The 18975-nt window shown below is 37.8% G+C and overlaps 1 protein-coding gene across 2 annotated transcripts in view; it reads left to right on the top strand.

Moving 5' to 3' along the window:
- Positions 1–18975, top strand: part of SNX9 (sorting nexin 9) — a 61190-nt gene that overhangs the window by 11321 nt on the left and 30894 nt on the right. For both annotated transcript variants that reach the window (XM_057364856.1, XM_057364855.1), the window contains exons 2-4: positions 6993–7079; positions 9420–9494; positions 10679–10801. In XM_057364856.1, coding sequence (XP_057220839.1) covers positions 6993–7079; positions 9420–9494; positions 10679–10801 — 285 coding nt within the window. The remainder of the gene's footprint in view (positions 1–6992; positions 7080–9419; positions 9495–10678; positions 10802–18975) is intronic.

Raw genomic sequence — 18975 nt, 5'->3', positions numbered from 1 at the left:
TAAAATATTCCAGTTTCTTCCGGCTGGTTTTCTAGGCAGATGTTGTTGATGAGCACATACACAAGAAGTAATGCCTAGCACTGTACAAGCAATATACATTTTCTCCGGTTGCTCTGTATTACTTAAAAAGATAAACATTGGTGTCTCTTTTTCTTCATAATAAATCTTTATCACTTTAATTGGCAGTTTGTCATATAATGTGTAATCTCTTGAATTCCTGAGCTACTGTTTCTGTAGGAGTCTGTCTTAGAAGACAGTGTCTCTAGTGTGCTCTTACGCTTCTATTGTCAATTTTTTGTTTGTTTCTCTCTTAGGAAAGCCTGTGAGAGGAACATGTGGGCATTGCTGTAGGCAGGACAAAGGGTAGCTGCCTCTCCAGGCTGAGAGTTGTAGGCACTTGAAGAGCCACTTGATATTTCTGCATAGACCATACAAATGCACACTTTGCCTAGCAGTCTGATAGAGTCGTGATGGAGGGACTAAAATGAAAAGGCATTTTTTGTCAAATCATAACCCCACATGTTTCCTTTATTAGTAGCATAAATGTTTTTATACTTTCAAGGCCAGTCTGGATGGGGCTTTGAGCAGCCTAGTCTAGTGGAAGGTGTCCCTGCCCATGGCAGGGAGGCTGGAAYGAGRTATCTTTAAGGTTCTATCTAACCCAAACCATTCTATGAGCCTGTGATCCAGTGTTGCAGATGGTGCAGTGAAAATCTCTTCAGACTTGGAGTACTTAGCTTTCTGGATTTCAGGATAAAGAATAGGGAAATTATTAAATCTACCTAAATGTTGGCCAGCATTGGAAGACAGCTGGTGTCCTCAGTCCTCTGAGATGGGAAAGACGTGAGGGGCTCCTGTCTGTATTCCTGTACTCTTACTGTTTTGCTGAGTATGTTGGACACCAGCTCTTTTAAACTTCTTGCAGTATTCTTTATAAAATCCACAGTGGGACTTAGCATGTGTTTTGTTCTGTGGAGAGTCTTTTCAAAGATGCATTGATTGAAACTTAAGTAGTTTGTGAATGGTGAGACAAAACAATGGCTAAACTGTTGTTTAGATCCATGCCTACTCCATGTCTTTCCTGGAGCTTCACTGGCGCAGTGAAGACAGCTGGGTGATWAATGCTGCTGCTTCAGCTGATAACAGGTCAGATATCTTGCACTTGTTCTAAGCAGTAAAATACCTAAAAAACARTATTAGACAGTAATCACAGCAAATTGCTGGGAAAGATCTAACAGTACAGAAAAGAAAATGCAAAAATAATTTTAAGTTAATTGCCTTTTGTTTGCATAATATTGTACTTTTTTAGATTAAATACTACATTTCAAACCATTCTTTTGGATGTAATCAAAAGATACTGCCAGTTTCTCACCTCCTGAATTTGCAGCTAGGTTTTTGTCTTTATAATTTTCTTTCTGCTTTCTCAACTTTTCTAATCCTGACATCCAAATCTATATCCCAGGTATGCTATTTCTATTTTGTTCTCTTAGAACTGCCCTTTAGAATGAATATTTTATTTCTAAAAACAATATTGGTAGGGAAAAAGTAATTCTGAAAAAAAACCTAATGGAAGAAACCTCACAAAAAAAAGTATCAAAAAACCAAAAACCAAAACCAAAGCCATATCCAAAAAAACTCTTAGAAGATACCTAGTAAAATGAAGTCTGGGAAGAAAGAAATGCATTTTCTTGTTCTGTGCTTCCAGGTGTGATCAACATACTGCTTATCAGTATTTCACAAGTATAGGATTTCAAAGGTTTATGCTYACTAGACCTACTGAAGAATATTTGWACTAACSGAAGCAGTTTCTGTAGCAAACTGTTCTGAAGTTTGTATGTAACAGAATTGTTACTGGAGTTACTCGAGGTGACCAAAAGCCCTTTGCTATTCATCCCAACTAAAAGCTTAAGCTGCTGCACTGGAAGGAAAGTTCAAGTCTTATTAYTGACATGGCCATTTAAAATTTAGGACTTGACTTGTTTAGATGCTAATGATTAACTTTTGTTTATTTAATTTAAAAAAAAAAAAATTATTCTTATTGGCATTCTGCCAGCACCCCCCTCCCCATCCAGTTTCTTCTCCTCCAGTGGTTTCAGTTTTTAGATGTTGCCATCTTGCTGCTGTGATAGAGTTTTATTTCTGACACTGGCACCAGGCAATTTAAACCTGTGAATCCTTGTCTCTTGACAAGAACAGAGCAGGGTGGCTGAAKCACTAAACTGCTGAAGTGCTAATATCAAGAGGAATCTGTGTAGTTATGGGAATTTCATGCTATGGAAATTTTATGGGTATTTCCTTYGTACTGTCTGCCACTGACAGCTGACCAAGATAAGCAGTTGTGGTGCAAGTTTCCTAAATGCTAACACATGGTYGAAACAGATGAATTTATGGTGTAACACAAGATCTCTTTCTAATACAGATGAAGTCCTATGCATACGAAAAGCATATTCAAAGGTGTGTCCAATTTTTGAGTGGCTTCTCCAATTTTTGTGCTGTGAAGCATACTTTGATGCAGAACTGTTGCGTTGCAGTCAGGAAGCATTACAAAAACATTTTGCTTCTGAAATGTGAACTTAAAGAAAAAACAGTAGTCACTCTATGTGGGTCTTTGATGTTTCATCTGAAGGAAGGCTTAGGCAGGGAAGCTGTTGTAAAAGCTGCCCTGAGCACAACTGATGTGCATTAGCTGTTAGKCTGTCTGCTTATGGCTGGTGAGGAATACACAGGGGCTTTCATTATCCTTTTCCATGACAGAGCTAGCCTGCTGCAGGTGGACTGTAAGGCAGGCAAGTGTGGCCCTGTGGACATCAAGAGTGTTCAGTTTCTGAGTAAGGTGCTTTTCCTTTTGAGCCTAGCCTTGAGTGAAATATCTTGGAAAAGGCAGAAAGATTMTTCTCATGAGAAATAGGTGTTTCTGTTGCTTTTTCACCTCTTTCAAGCTTGGCRACATACAGCAGGAACTGGTGAATCYRGATGTCTGCAGASATCTTGGATACTCACCTAGTAACTTAGTGAAGCGACAATGTAACCTTTCATTGGAATTTTATTTTAATGACCTTTGCTGGACAACTTCCTTCCCACTTCATTTACTCTGAAGAACCTTAGCACTGACAGGTATGGTCGCATCATAGTCTTCCATCTTCTTTCAGAAATAACTTGGCAAATGCTCTTGGTTTTTTGTTGTTGGTTTCTTTTTCTCTTGGTTTTTAATATTACGGAAAGAAGAGGGAAAYACTCAATTCAGAATCAATGGAGGAAACTTAAATGTGCTCCAGACCTTCAGAGGAATAATACTTTCATTAATCTATATGCTGCTTTTCAATATGGGGAATCTTTGGTKTTTTCATATTCTTAGGCAGGTTCTATCATAATTCTAAAAAGATGAGAATAATGATAGATTGCAATGCTTAGAATTCCTTGATGTTGGGAGGCTTTACACTGTAGTCAGTAAATCTGTAAACTGGGGAACTGTAGTCCAGTTGTGTTAACTACAGCAGGTAAAACCAGCTGCAAAGAATGCTGATAAAATACCGAGAATTGCTGGTTTCCTTTTTATTTTCTTTTTTTTTTTCATTGCAGTCTAAATATCTATATCCAGACTGCTGAAAAGCTGATTTTGCTTTAACTCTTTCTGTTTTCCCCCATCTTGGACTGTAGAGAAAATTGATGGCTCCCTCTCATTCCAGAGAAACTGCAATATATGCCAGCACTGCAGAGATGCTGGGAGCAGAGAGCACTTTCCCTCTTGGTATGTGCTGTGGTAGCATTCTGCTAATCCATGCCAGCCTTTTCTCACTCTAGGGAACACAAGATGAACATCAGGATGTGTTCCAAACTTCTAGTGGAGGTGGAGGTGCAGGAAGCTCTGCTGCTACCTGAGCAAAGGGAGGCAGTAGATTACAGTACAACAACTAGGTCTGATACCTGTTCAGTGGAATCAGTTAAAACTTTTTGGGTTAGCAGGGTTTTATTCTCAAAGAAACTGACAAAACGACTTCAGAATTCAGAACAATTTGTATCTTGGAGCAGAGGTGGTTGTGGGAGAGGGGAGATATACATGCAGCCAGTAAAATAAATTATTTTCTTTTAGCTAATAGATTTGTTAATAGGTCTTTGTTTTGCTTATTTGCAGTATTCYGTAAATGAAGCAGTGGCCTTTATTCCACTAACAAAATATTTAAATTTTTGAAGTTCCTGTAGTTCTTGAACTGTTTGATCCTTTTGTATATGATCAGAAGTAAATATGAAACACAASAGTTGCTGTAACAATTTTTTTTTTTCTAAGCTGTGTTTTGAAGAAGTTGTCTTTGTGGTGTTCTGGTATTCATCAGAGATTCCTTTTTTATGAATATTCAAATTGTCCCTAAGCTTAGCTTTAATATTCAGTGTGTGTATTGCAGTGCCAGGAGCTAAAATCCTTTTCTTGTTAAATGCTTTTTCCCATACCCATTTGCAATTTTTCATAAGTTGCAAAGATCTGTCTCTTAAGTCCGCACAGCTTCTTGGATGTAATATTTATGGCCAGTAAGAAGGAAAAAGCTTACTGAAAAGTCAAACAATTTTCCATTTTGTAGTATTTTGGAATTTATTGTCAGAAATTTAAATAGAGTTGAGGCTGATGTATCTGCCCAGAGAAAGGCTAGGGGTTTTTCCATTGTTAACCACACACTCATTAACTGGGAGGAAACATTTAGTCACTTAGTTTTTACTTACTTTGGAATTGGTTGAGTTTATACTATTTTCTCCATTAAATCTCAACAGTAGGAGGGTAGTGTTAAAGATTACTTGGCAGAAGTTCTTRAAGTCTTCATTTCCAGCCTAGGCAAGTGAGCCTAGGAATACAGGTGAAATGGAGAGTACTGACAGAAAAAGCTGAGGAATGTATTTGAAATGTCAATATACAGACCAGGTTTTAGATGTACCTCAAATTCTTAGTGCTCTGTAATAATCCATTTCTGTAGCATTGCAAATCTTCTTATTTTTTATTTTCAATKTCTTAAACTGTAGTAAGCAAGGTTTGTATTTTTGCCCTGTTTTCTACTTTTTYGAAACAGGCATCCAGAGCAGGTGAATAGGTGGACTTTAATGACTTTATTAAATTCTGTTTAACTTTTGTTTTTTCCTTCTCTACAAGCTGAATACTTCAATTTTTTTCTAAGTAAACTTTATTTCACTGCTGTATCTGGAGAATCTAGTATTTGCATGTGTTCTTCTACTAGACAGAAATATATTTTACCTTTCCAGTCTGGTCATTACTGGGGATGTTTTGTCTGTTTATCTGAAGGTTGGTAAAATTTRTCAGTTGCCTTTTTTTGGTAAGCACTCATCATTCCTATGAATAGAAGCAAGAATTTAATACTGTGGTGTATTGCTTGAACAAGGTTAATAAGATTCCCTGGTTAAAAAAGCTGCTTTCCCAGTGGTTCAGATGCCCAGCATCTGAGCATTGTTAAATTGACTTGCAGAAACTGAATAAATATTGGTAACCTGCTGTAGAAAGGACACGTTCAACACCTCCATCTACTACTGCTGAGGCAAGAGCTCTGGAGAGTGATGCTTTTCACACCCCTACTTAAAATGTTCTTGTATCTCAAAAGGTGTGCTGCTTTTCCTCAGTTTACTTTTTAAGGAAAGTAAGGCAGCTTGTTCTTACATTTCCATGGAGGCCAGATGTGCTGCTGGAAAGAAAGCAGCATTATTATGGAATCCAATTTTTTGCCTCATCATCTCGGTTTTACATGGCATAATCTGAAAGTGCTGAAAGCCTCCATTCTAAGGGGGAAGCTTTCATGCAAGAAGCACTCATCCAGAGTGCTTMGGACGCATGGTTTTCTGCAATGTTGTGCTGCTCTAGTGGAGAGGACCAAGTGTTTGATTTGTTGTGCACATGGTTCAGGATTAGCTTTGTCAGCTGAACTACAACATGTGGGTTTTTTCTCAGCTCTGTTTTTATTTATACTGAAGCAAAGTATCTTTTGACCAGCCAGAAGTATTTCCACATGATGCTTATGAAATAAAAATGTGGGGGTGGAAAGTTCTGTTTTGTTCTGGTTTTRTGTCAGATGACGTGTCTAGGTGAGGATCATAACAACCTGCAGTTTTGAGACAGGCAAGACTTGATGGTGAATGTCTGTCTTTTGGTATTTTTTTCCTATCACATAGCTTGCTTTCAGCAGAAATTATTTTATTGTCTCCTTTGTCAGAAAATATTACTTTTTTGTTTAGTTTATTTTTCTTCCCTTCACCCTCCAAGTACAAGAAGGATCTCACTGCTGTACACTGAATGATTTTATTAGTAAAACCAAATGTTTTAAACATAACATTTCTTTACACAGTGTAGTAGCAGTCAGTGCACAGCAAAGCCTTTGTGTAACTAAACACTTAAAAATTAGGTTGGTTTTGTTTTTCCCTCCCTTCTCATGCCAAATGTAACAGTCCTATTCTTGCTGTTTGTTTCTGCATTTGCATAGTTCCTCCCCCTCAAAACATAATTTTACATATTACATTTTATGCACAGCAATGGTTATTTACATCTGCAGTTACTTGTTTTTCTTTTTTTGAATTGCTTGCTCTATGAAACAGTTCCCTTTACCCAAATTGGAGTTGGGATATGTATGTTAAAAAAAAAAAAAAAAAAAAAAAAGGATTGTTTACTAAAGTTAGAAACATTTCCTTTTTCCCCTGGAAAAAATTGTACATATAAATCTGGACATGACAGAGAAGACTTAAATCCTTCTGGTAAATTATCTTCAACAGGTTCCACATGAGATTTTTATCTTTTAAAGTTGTTGTTACGGTTGAGTTTGCAGTTCAAATCTAGGAAATGTCAGCTTCCGATGTGCTGAGTTGCTCTTTGTACATTCAGCCTTRTCCCACTTACTATTTCTGTTAGTTGAGAATAATTTGTGCTGATAGTTCCTTCATGAAATCTTACTTCATGAAATCTTCTACATAAGCTGGAAGCCTCACTGTTATCTTTTTTCTACATACAGGCTCGTGTTATGTATGATTTTGCTGCTGAGCCTGGAAACAATGAACTGACGGTCAGTGAAGGGGAGATCATCACAATCACCAACCCGGTAAGAAAACTGAGATGGAATCAGCTTCAGTGCCCTTTCCTGGCCTGCTTTCTAGCAGCAGGTGGAAGAAGAATGGTGATGGTGACATCTGAAAGCCCTGGCTACCCTCCTCTGAAGAATTAACARAAAAACTGAATACAAAGAATTTTCTAATAATCTTGTGGGAACAAATGCAATGTTTTGGAGGATGGGGCCTTCTCAAACTGTGCCCACACACTTAAGAATGTCCTCAGCTTTTTTTTCCTCTAAGCAGAGCTGAGAGACAAGGAAGAGGAAGGAACCAATTATGGTGATAGCCTTTACATCTGAATGCCTTGTCTTTTTTTTTGCGTGCCTAATGTTGCATATTTTGTGTGTATGCAGTCTTTCAGGTGCTTGCCACTTGCATTTAAATGTGACATCCAGCTCAATGCTAAGCTTTGAGTTTCTTAATCAATGACTTCAGCATTCCAAGTTTTTTTAACAAACTCACAACAAAAATTTGTTACTGAATTTGTGTGACTTTTCATAATTAAAGAAATATGGACAAGGTTCAGGGAAGAAGTGGTGACAATACTCTCATAMTGCTATCAGGTCGTTGTTAAATGAATAGAACTTTTGAGCAGTGACATTTGATTTACGTGCGCATTTTGAATTTCAGTGCACTTTGATTATCCTATACAATTCTTACCCTTGGTAAMAAGGTATTAGTTGATTCTGCTTTGGTTTTTGTGTAATGGTATGGCTTAGTGTAYAGTCTTTCCTTTTAAAACAAATACAAACAAACCCTGCCTAATCTTGAAGACAGGTTTTATTTATCTGGTTGTATAGAACACATGSATTCTGCAGAATAAATGTAATACTTTGAAGATCCTAGTCATGCTGATTATATTTAGTTCCACTTATCTTAAATATTTCAAGCAGATATTTAATAGATCCATCACTTTCTTGGATGGTGTGCTGTGCTATGGCAGAGGTAACATTTTAAATGAATTTAGGAGCTTAATGGCATTTCACAAAAGTAAGACTAAATATAAATAAATAGATCACTTTTAAGCTAGTTCTCTCTGACCAAGACATCTATGGCTTAAGGCAGTATACTCAAAACCAAGCAAAATTTTATTTTATGCTATCCATGATAAATTGCTACGAAGGCTCTTGATCTTTTTTATAAGTTTAGATGGCAATAGCTTGAGTCATGGAAGTCCACTGATGACTGCTTTTAAATGTAGAAGAGCAAATATAACTTCTGGCTCAAGATGTCATTGCTGTCACAGTTTAACAAAGTAGTTAAATTTGTAATCTGAGATGTCTASTTATTTCTGTGTTCTTAGGTATTAAGCTTTTGGGTATGTAAGAGAAAGTGAATGAAAGTTGTTATTTCACTAACTGCTTGATCTCTGTTGCATTARATATTGAATACGTAAGTAGTCTTCTCCTTACAAAGTGCAGGATTACATAAATTTTTGAAGTGAAAGAACAAAATTAATGTGAATAAACAAAGACATCTATTAAAAAGCAAATTAAGAAAACCTAAAATCTAGTAATTGCTGTCTAGCATATTCATCTGCAATTTTCATTTGTGAGGTAGTGTGACATGTAGCTATGCGTTCTTTAAACAGCTTGATTTAAAACAGAGCTGGCTTTTTCCAGATAATGTCCTGKAATTAACTTTGCTTAACTACAAAGGTCTACAGAGCTTTCTTAGTGTGTGTAGAATATATGTCTAAGAAACCCCAAACAATATCAGGATGTCCTGCTGAGATCAGAGCTGAACTGTTATGTTAGYTCTTTGTAAATTAATAGCATAAGGTTGCCTCTGAAAAGAAATGTGAAACAGAAAAAGTATTTCCAGATTCTACATGGCATGTATAATCTTGAGAATAGCTTCAGTATTTCTGTGGGTGATAGCTCTCWCTTATCACACATCTCTGCACCTTCAATAAATGAGGCAGAGATTTTACAGATGTTACCACCAGCTTAATTCTTTGACTCTTGTTTCTTTATAGTCTATTGATTGAAATTAATTCTTTGAAACTGGCATACTAATAGCTGTGTTTTTATGCAGTCTGTGGACCGACAGTTGGCTGTGTTTTTGTAAATGATGAAAAGTGCTGACCATTTTTGCCCTTCATGCTTGTTAAAATCTAAAGTCCACAATAGCTGTGTGGAACCAGCACAGTCTGCATTGTGTTTAAAACGAGTATCTGCTGCTTCAGCAGCTTTGAGAGAGTTTGTTCGCAGTTTCACAGTCATAACTGTGTTTTGAACATTGACAGCAAGACAGTGCTTCCTGCTGAGCTTTTTGAAGCATGTTGTGGGATCCATCTAGCAAAACTATTTCTATGTTACTTCTTTTAGGATGTTGGTGGAGGCTGGTTAGAAGGAAGAAACAGCCAAGGCGAGAGAGGACTTGTTCCAACAGATTATGTTGAGGTAAGTGTCTACACTKCTCTGCACTAAGAAAGCAGAACTACTGAACAGGGCATCCTCTGGTTTGCTGATCAGACTGAAACACTCAAACAGAAAGCTTGGAATATATAATCTCATTGTAGCAATTGTAGCTGGCTTTGGAAACCAGTGCAAACCTGCCATCCAAAGCTACTGAGCTTCCTAGTGGTTTCCCAAGAAATGCAACGGGAAGCTGTCTATAGTAAATACTGCTCATCTGCAGAACATGAGTTGTTTTGAAAATACTTTGGATTTTGGGGGTCTCGTAATCMAATAATTGTCTTTTTTCCCTGTTTGAAGATATAAATATGGAAGGGAAATGGGTAGTTGCATGTTTACATTGGTAAATCTAAGGCAGATTTGCCATATGCTCATAAATCTCTGGAATGGAGCCACTTTTCTGGAGCTCATGATAGGGGTTACCAAATCCAGGGACTACCCAGCTTATCTTCTTACTGAGGGCCTCTGCTGTCTCTTCAGTGCATGTTCTGATTTTTGTTTAAAAACTGGTGGTATTGTTTTGGGGATGGAATGAGATTTCAGTGCAAAGATTGGAATTTAGTTCACTCTTGGATAGCCCAGTGTCTGCATGTGTGCAAATTGCTGGTTAGGTGGGTGAAGACATGAAGACCTTGGCCGTAATTCTTGCAGCCTCTTAAAGCATGTGTCTCTCTTCCTTCACCAGTGCTGCGTTCATTTAAAAAAAAAACGAAAAAACAAAAAACAAAAGCGGGGGAGGAGGGGGAGGGAAAGCAGGATCATGCTGGCTCACATGACCTTGTGTTTTTGCCTCAGTTGGTTAGCTCATGGTCTAGTAGCTTTTGGCTCTCTGAATTTACTGTCCCAAATCCATCCTCTGAGCAGTGAGTCCCCAGTCTCCAAGCAGTAATACTGACAATCTGTAATCGCTAAGGAATTTATAGATAGGTGTTCACTGCCACAAAATTATTGAATGTTACAGTTATAAGGCAAACCAGTTCCATCCAGTGTGGAATGCTCCAGAGTATTCCATCAGTGTCCTGTAAAAAATCAATTGCATTTGAATTTTAAAAGGTTATATGCAAACATCTTGAATTCTAGTGATATGAACATTAGGGTGATTATATGTGATAAAGCGTAATTTGGTTAACTGAAGCATGAAAAATCCTTTGCAATKTTTTCCATTTCAGATTATAACTGAAGGTGCAAAAGATGGCATTAGCTGTGGTAACTCATTAGCTGACCAAGCCTTTTTTGATTCCCTTTCTTCAAATACAGCTCAGACCAACTCTGCTGCCAAAAGCAGTAATCAGGTATGTCTTGTGGTTTTTCAGGCACTGTGAGCATGGAAAATTTTGTTGATGTAATTGCTTGCTGTACTGTTTTTGTGGACCTTCATAAAAGTACTAATTAAAGTAATTGTGTTTTCATTAGGGAACACTTTTGTTGAATATTAATGATGTGTGTGACTGCTCAGATACTGTCACTGCTGGAAAATTTAGTAGTCTTAACACTTTCAGAATTGGAGCATTTTTGTTTTTTCCAGACTGCAATGATACAAATCCYTGACTACTTTAGTCTCTGTAAGTGCACTCTTAGCAAATTTATTTTGTTTTCAAACTACTTGTTTTAGTATGCTAACCATACTAAGGAACCAGAGCTTTCTTTTTTAATGTTTAATACAATTAGGCRGTCTATACATCATCAAGAAGAGTGAATGGATATATTTCTTTTTCAGAATTTGAGTAAGAGTTGTTTCTTTGATTAAGTAAGTTGAAGCAAGTTGAGGCATTGTCAGCTGGAGAAGAGGCTGACTTTGGTTTTGCTGCAAGAATATTTTTGTCTCTATTCATAGCTTTTTGCCTGGTGCATCAGTTCATTAAGCAGCAAATATTTAGTTTCAGGTTAGGTATCTGAGGACACAGGTTATCTTAAACACAAGCTGTTTATTAGGGTCTACAGACTGGTGCATGTCCCATATGTAGGAAGTTAAACATTTCGAAGTCCATAGGTCAGCAGAAGAACAAAACATGCCTTTTTACCAACAGCAGCATGCAAAGGTCTTTTGTGTTGGAAAGTAAATGCTTTACTTATGGTGACGGCTGGGGACACACACCTGGTTTGTAGGTCAGTTAAGTATCAGTTATTAGTTTTCTTAATTGCACCACAGGACTTTGACATGAAGTCAGATCTTTTGAAAACTTTGCATGGGGCATTTTAGTATGACAGTGAACGTAGCTGWTCATTGCCTGTGTAGTGTTTGATTTATGCATCCTTGTAGTCAGCTGGAAAATGCCAGGATTGTTATTCTGTGATCATATGTTTTCACCAGAGAACTCCAAACCTCACTGTGACTGTCCCAATGTTTATTTTTTTAATTGGTTGCCAGTTAATATGTAAGGCTAAATGAGAAATGCCTCATGAATTTTTCATGTCAGACTGAGCCAATAGTACTGGTTACAGGTTAGTTTTCCCTTAGTAAAACCGAGAGTAATTTGAGTGGAGGGTGGGGATCTCTTTGCTTCTGTGCTGTTTGTTACCCTTGTCCCATTTCTTCCTGCTATAGAGTTTCTAGCAAAACTTACTTATGAGGAAGTTTGAAATATTTGCAGCAGCTACTTCTGCCAAATCAGCACTATTTCTCAGAAGAGAATCATAACTTTATTTGATCTAAGAAGAATTACTTACTACTTACTAATGTAATAGACTGAATATTTTGAAYGGTGGTAGAGGTATCTGTCAGAGCTTGTTCTGTACTGAACACAAGGTGCTTGTGCTTGGAGAAGGAAAGAAAAAAGCTCTTGCCTGTATAGGGGGAAAGGTTAATATAAAGGTATCTATTATATTCTAAATAATAGAGAATTATTCTGGCAATCTAGTCTTGGAAGTTGCATTTCTAGAGGAGTGAAAAGCTTGGAAATATGGTCACTTTACACTGTAGTTTGCACAGGATCAACAGTATAATGTCTCTGCAATACATACAAATTGCAGGGTTTTTTTGTAAATTTTAGAAAATAGTAACTTCAGGAAAACAGCTTGTCACATCTGCATCAGTGCACTATTCTTGTAAGTATCCTACTTCTCTCAGTTATCCTTCAGATGCTGAGTGAGATAGCTGAGAGAACCAGTATACTGTAGTGCATTATGTTAAAACTATATTGCTGACATGAATAGGAGAGAGAGAGAGAGAGAGAGCAGAACAGTGTGCAGCTGGATGCAGTCAAGGTCATGCAAGATGGGGGGAAGAAGATTTCATTATGCTGGTGCTTTGGAGTCTTCAGTTTTCTTGGTTTTGTTTTCATAGGAGGAACCATTTTGTCAAGTAGTCAGAATTTTATGTCAAAATTAATTTCTATTTCTCAATTATTCTTTAACTGAGTTCAGTAACTGCTGTTTGATTATATGTATTTTCTAGAAAATTGTAGATCTTGATTTGAACACTAGTTTCCTCATCCTCTAACATACATCTAGTATTTTTTTCTAGTGGCTTACTGCTAGTGGGATTTTAATTTGTATACTAAGCTATTTGGAAGTCATTCTGGCTTCCACTTTTGGCTGCTAGGCCTTTCTTCCAGATCAGAGAGCTCTCTAGTGCAGGCATCTTCTTGCAAAAATTCTGTGGCTAATTGTCTTTATTAAGAAATTTTGTCCATTCATTGTGTCTGTCTGGTGCAAGACCCTTTTTTTTCTGCTCTCAGAAGAAAAGCAAGCTGTCTTCTGCAGTGCCTTTGGATCTCGTGACATGTCTGTGAAGCACGTACATTTCTCCTGTGTGCATCCATCATGTGGTGTCAAACGGGTTTGGCATTGCTGTGCTGGTGTAGAAACACCTGACAGAGTGAAGGATTGCATTTGTTCCAGTAATTCTGCATCAGGAGGTTAGGCTGAGTCTCTCATCCCCTGCATACTGACAGAGTGAAGGATTGCATTTGTTCCAGTAATTCTGCATCAGGAGGTCAGGCTGAGTTGCTCATCCCCTGCATACTGTCATGTCTCTGAGCCACTTCCCAAAATAATGCAATCTTTGATTTTGTGGGTATGACCCTTCTTCCTAGGTGTRTTACTCTGAATTTGGTTGTGATAACATTCATGTTTTTCAGAATGAGTTGCTGAGGCACTTGGGCTTGATTTGAGTTCAGATGCTTGGTTGCAAGCAGCTGACAGTCTGTTCAAGTGCTTTAATGACTGACTAGGTCAATATACAAAGCTTTTACTCTTAAATGAAACTCACATTCAGGCTATGGAGAGTTAAGAAAAATTACAAATTATGTGTCAGTGTAAGGGGAATAGATGMTGGAGGAGGCACAGTAGTGGAAACTAAAATGTTCATAAATTAGTCTGGTAGACTGAATAAGAAATAGCAGCATTCCTAAATGCTGACATTTGATGGTATCTATTGTGTTTTCCAGTAACACGGGGGGAGTTTGCAAGTTTATTTTRAGAAGTCTTTATTAAAGCAATTCTAAATAACCAGGATGTTTTAGGATCTTTTCTTACTACTATTGTWTTGAAGAAATCGCTTTGTGTAAACATTGTCACTCTGACATACACACAGTTACACAATCTCCCTGTTCCCCAATTTCAGTAAGTCAGAAGATGTTTTAATTCTTAGAATTCTTTTCATTCTTCTAACAGTAAGTCAAAAAAACCAAACCAGGTTATTGTGTAGTCTTTCAGTATCAAGCTTTGTTAAAAATAATAGATCTGGCTGAGTTGAAATGGGACTGTGGTGCTTTTCCCTTTTCTCTTTTTAGGAGACCAGTTAAACCACAGTGTTGGGGTTTAACCCAACTCAGTAGCTTATTACCACCTCAAAGGGATGGGTAATGAGAAGGGTAAACGTGGGGAAACTCTTGGATTGAGACAAAGGCAGCATAATAGGTAAAACAAAAGCAACACATGCAAACAAAGCAAAATAAGTAATTCATTCACTGCTTTCCATGTTCATTCAGGTGTTCAGCCATATCCAGGAAGGCAGAGCCCCATCATGCGTAACCATTACTTGGGAAGACAAATGCCCACTCAAACAACTCTCCTCTTTCTTCCCCCATTTCTTTTTGCTTTCCTATCAAGCAAGAGGCTTTTGGTTTCCTACTGTGGTAACCATACTTTTTGGTGTTAAGAAAACACCATCGACTCAAACACGGCACAATTCCCTGTCTGTGTTTTCCTAAGAAGGTTTTTGTTGTTGTTTAGTAAATAATCTCCTGAAAAGTAATTAAAAAGCAATAATTAAATGCAGTTTCTTTTTCTTCCTTTTCTTCACTGGGAAAGATTCAGTAACCACAGCAACACTTTGTTATTGTACCCTACCTGAGTTTGCCACTAATGTAAAGTGACAGTCGAAAAGAGGAACAGAGATATTTGCTAAGAAGAAGAGAATTCCTCCTGACCCTTGGCAGTCCACTCTCTCCAGCTCATTCCCTGCATCAGCAGTGTCCCAGCAATGGCTGCCTTGGTGAAGTTTGCAGCTTCTCTTTTAAAGTGCTGTCTGAGAAGATACTGGGGATATCAAAACAATCAGAGGAAGCAGTGAGGCTAAGTAAGCACAAAATTAGGAAAAAAATTGACTCAAGGTGGCTGTTTACACACTCAGATGAATATAAGCAGAAAGAAGTGTTCAGTGTTCCATCTCCCCATAACATTGGTGGTTTAATGTCTGAAAAGCTTTAAAAAAATTATTCAAGAAAATACAATTTAAGCAAGCCTTAGTTGCCGAGGATGGAGGTTGTTGCTTGGTTTTTGTATGAGTCTTGTCCTGTTTTGACGTGGTAGCGCTTGGGTAGAGAGAGCAGAGAGAATGAGAAATCTTTCCGTCAATCCACTGTTCCTCTGAGCAGTTACGCCAGGTGCTAATTTTAGACTGTCATTTGGAACAGCTATTGAGTGAGTATATGAGCATTATGCTATTTCTATTTGTTAGAATTGCATATATATTTCTATATATGTTTATATATATAGATATATAGATATATAGATGTGTAGATATGTTTTAAAGTAAGTTAAGTGTAAATTCTGTTGGTATTGGAATAATACTGGCAGTAATGGCACTGAAATGAATATAAATTTTGTCAGGTTAAACCAAGTGAACTTGACAAATRCAGTGAACAAAAAAATGGTAATTTTTGATGAAAAATGCATAGTGTGTTATTCTCTTATAATATATCTGTGATGCTGAGTTTCTTCCGGGGGCTGTAGCAATTAAAGGTATACTGTTTCACCCTTTTAGATAGTGCTTTTCATTGCAGTTGACCGAGAGGTTATTAGCTTGGAATTTAATTATGTATGGAAATAAAATGTAAAATTCATTCTGAGTTGTCTCTTCTACCTGAGTTGGTTTGGGTTTTTTGTGGTAGTCAAGACTAGTGCTTCTCTAGTCACAGGTGTATTTGAGTTTATTTTGGTCATGTTTCAGGTGCAGAGACTTCTGTTTTAACAGCAGTGATATCTCTTCCCCTATTCTGAACCACAACTTGTGGTGGTTTTTCATTTATCTAACTTAAAATGTTAGTTATGTTTACGTTGTGAACATAACTTAAGAGTTGTGAACAAKCATCAGCTCTCAGTTTAATGTTACTGTTTATCTGAATTATTTAGACTTTGTTACAACTATATTGGCCCAAGCTAATTCTTCTTATTAAGTTAAAACACTATCTGTACAGTAATTTCATTAATGGTCTGTAAGCAGACTGTGTGTAGAATTAGCCATAATGTAGTCCAGCTGTTCACAGCCTGTGTACCCTGCAGGCCTGCATGTGTAGAAATTTTAGTATATTGTATATTTTAGTTTGTATGGTTTSTCCTCCCTTCCCTCTAGAGCTCAGTATAACCTTTTTTCTTTCTTTTTTYTYCCCTCTCTGCAGCTTAGAAAGCTAGTATTAAAAATGTATAAATGAAAATAAGTTGAAGTACTGCCTGTTTCAGGGTGGAAGTGGATCATAGCTACATTGACGTAAGAACTGTAGATGTGGCTTCCCTATATTTAAGATATAAAAATAGTTCTTGTACCTAACTGTGAATTGCATTTGTAGAGGAGTTTGTTCCCTTTTCTTGACACTGATTCTCTAATCACTGCCAACTCTACTTCTCTATGAAGATGATATGGCTCTTGTTAGCTTGGGATATAATATGTATCCTGAGAGTTTGCATTTTTGTAAATTACAGATTTTTCCATTGATTCCTGTTGACCATAGAGAATCCACATGTTTTGTGTTTTCAGCTATGTTGTGGGCAGAGCAGCAAAGCCCCATGGGTAGGCACAGGAAGCATTTAACAGAAACCTCTTTTGTTTGTATTGTTTTATCTAGTGGTAAGAGTGAAATCACTTGGGATATTTTCTCTCAGAAGAAAAGTAAGATAAGTAGACTCYTATGTATGCAAAACCCTTTCTCTTCAAAAAGCTGTGGGGTTTATGTACAGACAGGATGAATGAGTAGTAGTGAAAATGCATAATTTGATGTGCAGGAGTTGAGGCAACTCAAGTTACCTGGTCTGTAGACATAAGTTGTTGAACCTGCATAAGGAGAGTGCCAAGGAAGCTATTCCTAAAATTTTACTTCATGTCTTTCACGCTTTTTGTAATGGAAAGTGCTGGAAAGGCAAWTTGTCATTGTTAAATTTGCATACCATATCTCCCACTCCCCTTTCTTGAATTGCTATGAGCAGCAATAAAYGCTAAGATTGAAGAAAATAAATACAGTGCTCCTATTAAGAGTGCAGTATTTTACTTATGTGGAAATTCTGACATGCATGTTATTAAATTTATGTAACAGCATTTCTGTTCCCTGATGCTTCTTTGTGTGTAGTAAAGCAGAAGTATCATCACAGGAAATGTAAGTCACTTGTACCTGACTGAATCTGGTTTGTCTTGTTAAACCAGTATGCTAAATTATCACGTAAAATATGCAGGTAGGTTCACCATGAGAGTTATAATTACAATTGTAGCTTCTACTTCCTGTTAYAGATAATGACACTTTAAAATCCTCTATTGCTACGTGTGATTGGTTCTTGAGTATCTCCTTCCTCTCTACCATCTCGATCACAMTATTGCATTCAGACCGGTAACAGGAATTTGTGACCAACTCTCATTTAAGCAAATGTCAATGGTTTCTTTACAGTATTGGAAATAGTGACTTGCTTCTTTGAAATGAATCACATTCATATATTAAAAAATAAYCATCCAACATATGACAGTGATTGTACCAGTTCCAATTATAGAGTTGTCTTGAGCTTTTTTGTGGATGACCCAGTGGAATGCAAAGGTTTAGGCAGGAAATTGTTAAACTGCTGTAATAATGGGATCACTTCTTGCCTTCATCTGCACCCATACCCTCAGGCAAAATCTGACTACTGAAATAGTTTTCCACAATATAGAGTGCTGGTATGCTTTTTTCCCTTGTACAAATCACAGAATCACAGGATGGGTCATGTTGGAAAGGACCACAGTGGATCATCTGGTCCAACCTCCTGTTCAAGCAGGGTCATCCCAGAGCACATGGCATRGGATTGTGTCCAGATGGTTCTTGAGTATCTCCAGTGAGGAAAAACTCTACAACCTCTCTGGGCAAATGTGTTCCAGTGCTTGATYACCCACACAGTAAAGAAATTCTTCCTCATGCTCAGGTGGAACTTCCTGTGCTGTTTCCTCTTRTCTTATTGCTCAGCACCACTGAGCAGAGCCTGGATCCATTTTTTTGACACCTTTCCTTCAGATACTCATACACACTGATGAGATCTCCTCAGTCATGTCTTCTCAAGGCTGAACAGGCCCAGCTCCCTCAGCCTTTCCTCATAAGAGAGATTCTCCAGTTCCCTTAATCAACTTTGTAGCCCTCCTTTGGATCTGCTCCAAGGACKCCATGTCTCTCATGTACTGAGKAGCCCAGAGCTGGACACAACTCTCCAGRTGTGGCCTCACCAGGGCTSAGCAGAGGGTCAGGTTTCYCCCCTTGACCTGCTGGCAGTGCTCTCCCTAATGCACCCAGGATGCCACTGGCCTTYTTGGCCACAAGGCCACACTGCTGGCTCATGGAAAGCTTAGTAGCTACCAGGACCCCCAGGTCCTTCTCTGCAGAGCTGCTTCCCAGCAGCTTTTCTGTGCTGGTGCCTGGGGTTATTCTTCCCCAGGACTCTGCACTACTTTGTTTTCATTTGACCTCTTATTTCACTGAAGTAGCCTTGTGGTCTAGTAGTTTGGCACTGACAATATAAAAGCATGTTTTAACTTGATAATGGTGACAACTTTGTCAACTCTCCTGTGAGCATTTCTGCTATCTTGCACACTTACAGTGCCATGTGGCACACATTTTRCACAATCCCCTTCACCCACAGCAGGGGGCTTACTGCAGTGTGTAGTTTCCTTCCTGATTTTTTTTTGTTGTTCACTGAGCACTTACTTTGAAGTGGAATCATGGGCATTTGTAATTGAAAGAGATAAACTTAAAATAGCCAGTAATACTCTTCAATTCCTAAAAAAAAAAAAAAAAAA

The sequence above is a fragment of the Malurus melanocephalus genome, unplaced genomic scaffold (genome assembly GCF_030028575.1).
Source record: "Malurus melanocephalus ecotype Western Australia unplaced genomic scaffold, MMel_1.1 scaffold_43, whole genome shotgun sequence".
Classification (NCBI taxonomy): Eukaryota; Metazoa; Chordata; class Aves; order Passeriformes; family Maluridae; genus Malurus; species Malurus melanocephalus.
The sequence above is the reverse complement of the archived record's forward strand: the minus strand, read 5'-3'. Positions and strand labels throughout refer to the sequence as shown.